Here is a 4,088-nt window from a genome sequence, read left to right on the forward strand (position 1 = left end):
GCACCACACTGTACTTGAGGGCATGAGCTCTGAAGCTAGAGTTCCTGGGTTTTGAATCCCACCTCAACCTAGGGCTAAGTTAAGACCAACCAGTGGCTTTGGGCAAGTGAGAAAAAGGCACCTCCTTTGCATAGTTTGGCCTGCGGAGTTTGAATTGAATTTCAGCACCTAGAAGGCCCTCAGCTGAATGCCAGTGTGCACAGAGTAGCTCTGGCTTAGCCACTGTCTTAGGTCAGGCTCCCTAAAGCAGAGCTTGAGATGGGGATTCTGGTGCACATGGTTTCTTGAGACAGAGCTCTCAAGAGAAATACAGTGAGGGGAGCTGGGGGCTAGGAGGGAAAAGCAGACTGGACATGTGTTCTCAGTGGAGCCTTGCTTCTGCTGGTCCCACAGGGAGCTCTAAAGCTGGAACCGTAGTACAGAGTTGAGCCTCCTTTGAGGCAAGGAGGCTGTGCTTTATACCCCTTTGGTCATTGGTAGACTGTCCTCCAACCAACCTCCCAGGAGGCATCAACACCAACTGACGTGACTTTAGTTTGACCATAGGTGATTCCCCAGAGAATTGGGTGGCTGTGAGATATTGGCGGCCAATACTCACAGTGACTGTGGATGGGTACATAACCCAGACAAGAGGATCAGGCATTCCTTTAGTCCATTTCTGTTGCTTATTACAGAATACTTGAAACTGGGTAATTTAGGAGGAAATGAAATTTATTCCTTAGGTTTTGGAGACTGTGAAGGCCAAAGTCCAGAGAACACAGTTGATGAGGGTCTTGTTCTTGGTGGTGACTCTACAGCAACTCAGAGTATCACGTGGTGAGAATGGGCTGAGTAAGAGAGAGCTAACCTTCTCACTTGATCTCTTTGTAAAGCCATCAGAACTGCACCCATGACCACCCATTAAACCATCAACACATTACTGCATGAATGGATCAATTCCTTCATCAGGGCATGGTCTTCACAATCTAACCACCTCTTCAAAGACCCCCACCTTTCACACACCATAATTAGATTTCCCACTGTTTCAACACTGTTATGGTGAAGATTAAGTTTCCAATACATGAACTCTTGGGGGACACATTTGACCCATAGCATCACTCCAAAATATGGCATCTTGGTATTTGAATAAACAGCAGAAGCAGGAAGGTCATCTCATGATCTCCAGCCATTCTCCCCTGGAGCAGATCAAAATACCCTCATTTGAAAGGAACTCACTCTATAACTAGAGGAATGGAACATCCTAATCTCTGTAAACACAGGGACACAGAGAAGAATCTCAGCAAACAGTTCTTGCTAAGTTTCCTCTAGTTTATTAGTATTAAATTGACCCCCTTTGTACAATCATACTTCTTCACAACTATCCACTTCTGCATCAAACCTAGTATTAAAAAAGTACACAGACTTATCTGTTCCTTTAGGTCTTCATTTCTGAAGCCTAATGAATCACATAAAGCTGAATAAGAAAGAAAGATACAATATATAATAATATGTTAAACTTTCAAAAGTCAAGAACAAAGCTTTGGTGACTAGTGGTGGGAAGGGGAGGAGAGTTAGGGAGAAATTGGTAAATGGTCACAAAGAATGATTACATTTTGAAATGATGAATACACTAATTATCCTGATTGGATCATCACATATTGTACACAGGTATTGATATTCAACTCTATACCCCAGAAATATGTATAATCAATTATGCTTCAATAAAAAAATTCGGTATTTAACTGCAGAGTTGTTTGAGTTTTTTATATATTCTGGATATTAATCTCTTGTTAGATGTATAGTTTGCAAATATTTTCTTCCACTCTGTAGGTTGTCCTTATGCTCTGTTGACTGTTTCCTTTGCTGTGCAGACACCTTTTAGCTTGATATAGTTCCATTTGTTTATTTATTCTTTTGTTGCTTGTGGTTTTGGAGTCTTATTCATAAAAACTTTGCCCAGCCCTACTTCCTGGAGTGTTTCCCCTATATTTTCCATTAGTAGTTTTATGGTTTGGGGTCATATTTTTAGTCTTTAATCGATTTTGAGTTGACATTGGTATATGGTGAGAGGTACAAGTCCAGTTTCATTCTTCTGCATATAGAAGTAGCAGGTTGGACGGGGGCAGGACATGGAGGGAGGGGGAGAGTCTATACTGGGGAGAGAAGACTTCTGGGGGTAATGGTGTATGCAGTGACAAAGGCTTTGTCCTGTCCTTGACTAATATTCCTTCCAAACCAATGGTGGCTCTATCTTCCCTTCTCTTTCCAGCCCCCCAGCCCCCCAACTCTTTCCCATAGATATAGGAGAAGAAAGTGTTCTTGTTATTACTTCCCACTTATTAGGACAATACTCTTTCCATGTACTTCTATTTTAAGAAAACCAAAACTAAGAAAGTCTAACTTACAACAGAGAGGAATTTTCCCCTGGCTTCTGGGTCATTGCCGTCAGCATACAGGCATCTCCCAGTTTAAAACATCCGCCCTTGACCCACATTCTCCTCTGGCTGTTAGCCCATTTCTATCCTCCTGTTTTCATCAGAAGTCCTCAAAATGTGGGCAGTACTCACTCTCCATTCTCTCATGACGCCCATTTTCAGGCTTCTCCACCAGCCCATAAAACTTCTCCTCCCAAGGTCACCATAGCTACATCTGGAGGTTGGTTCTCAGGCCCCATCTTACTAAAGCTGACAAGCAGGATTTGTCACAGTTGGTCACTCCCTCCTTGAGATATGTTCTTCACTCGATTTTGAGGCCTCACTCTGTCTTGAAACTTCTCCTACCTTACTAGCTACTCGCTCTCTGTGTCCTTTGCTGGTTCCTCCCCATTCTTCTGATCTCTAGCTGTGGGGTGCCCCTGCACCATCTAAAGCCTCACCCCTTCTCTATTTACTCTCATAAGTGGTCACATTAGCATTAAATACCACAAAAATGGGGGAATTCAAGATGGCGACAGGTCTGGAGCGGGGGCGCCAAAAGACAGCACGAGCCTGAGAAGTGTGCGCTGTGTGGCCAGAGTACTATTTGCATTTCCAAGAGCAACAAAAAATGAATAAGTCATTGATCAACGAATCTACAATGATAGAAAAGCAACTACAGATTCGAGGTTTAGGGCCAACACAAAAGAAGATTCCTTAGAGCACCCAAGCCGCGCCGCGGGACTGAGTGAGCAGCCCAAGGTGGCAACGGCCGAGGACGGCGGTGGCGACGATGTGAAAATGGAGAGGAAGCTGCCCGGCTGGCTCAGCTCTGTGAGTGACCCCCAGCCCGGCCCCGCTTGCAGGGCAGATGCCCGTCCGGCTTCCGCCTGCTACACCAGGCCAGTCACCAGCACCAGGGCTGCCTCTATTTTCTCAGGTGGGGGCAGAGCTGGCCAGCTCAGCCAGGCTTGCCCTCCTCGCTTGGTGAGGCTCCACACTGAGCCTTGCCACTTGCTTGCCCCGGTGCGGGGCCTCCCAGGGCCTGCGGTCCGGCTTCCCATCCCACTCCCCCCACAGATCTCTGGCAGGGCTGGTGGCATGGGGAGCCCCCGGCCAGCATCAGGAGGGTAGGGAAGAGGAGGCCATCCTGATTTTCACTCAACTGCACCCTGGGCTCAGGCCCCAGGTAAACTTCCTGTTTCTGGGAGGCAGGTAGCATCTCCGTGGCCATCAGTTCAGAAGAACCCCTAACCAATTTCTGCTTGGGAGAGGTGTGGATGGAGTGCTCCTGAGCTCGCTTGAACCTGCCGGAGAGCTGACAGCGGGCAGGCGCCAGAGTTGGTCCGTGCCGGGGGGATTCAAAGAGGAACTGTGTGCTGTGGGCTCCTCCCCCGAGGAGCTCACACCCTGGTGTGGGAGATAAGGCAACTACACAAATAACCGCAATACCAGGAGGAAGGTGAGAAGTCCAGAGAAAGCCCTATTCAGTGCTACAAAGGCACCCAGAGTGACCGGCAGTCTGCGCCTAGCTGAAACCTGAAAGTCTTCCTGGGCGGGGCGGTGCTGAGCAGGGGCTTGAAGTCCCGGCTGATAGACAAGGGTTGCAGAAGACACACCCCAGCCCAGTACTGAGCGCACAGGGGGGGCAGGCATCCGGCTAAGGAGGCGGAGAATTGGCAGCAAACACACACC

At 47.7% G+C, this 4,088-nt stretch overlaps 1 protein-coding gene across 1 annotated transcript in view; it reads left to right on the forward strand.

The window, feature by feature from the left end:
* Positions 1-2,661, forward strand: part of LOC103606317 (cytochrome P450 3A21-like) — a 36,070-nt gene extending 33,409 nt beyond the window's left edge. The window contains exon 13 of the mRNA XM_008590934.1: positions 2,623-2,661. Within this exon, the coding sequence (XP_008589156.1) occupies positions 2,623-2,661 (39 nt within the window). The remainder of the gene's footprint in view (positions 1-2,622) is intronic.
* The last annotated feature ends 1,427 nt before the right edge of the window (positions 2,662-4,088 follow it).

This window comes from Galeopterus variegatus, unplaced genomic scaffold, assembly GCF_000696425.1.
Source record: "Galeopterus variegatus unplaced genomic scaffold, G_variegatus-3.0.2 Scaffold6475, whole genome shotgun sequence".
In the NCBI taxonomy this organism is placed as follows: Eukaryota; Metazoa; Chordata; class Mammalia; order Dermoptera; family Cynocephalidae; genus Galeopterus; species Galeopterus variegatus.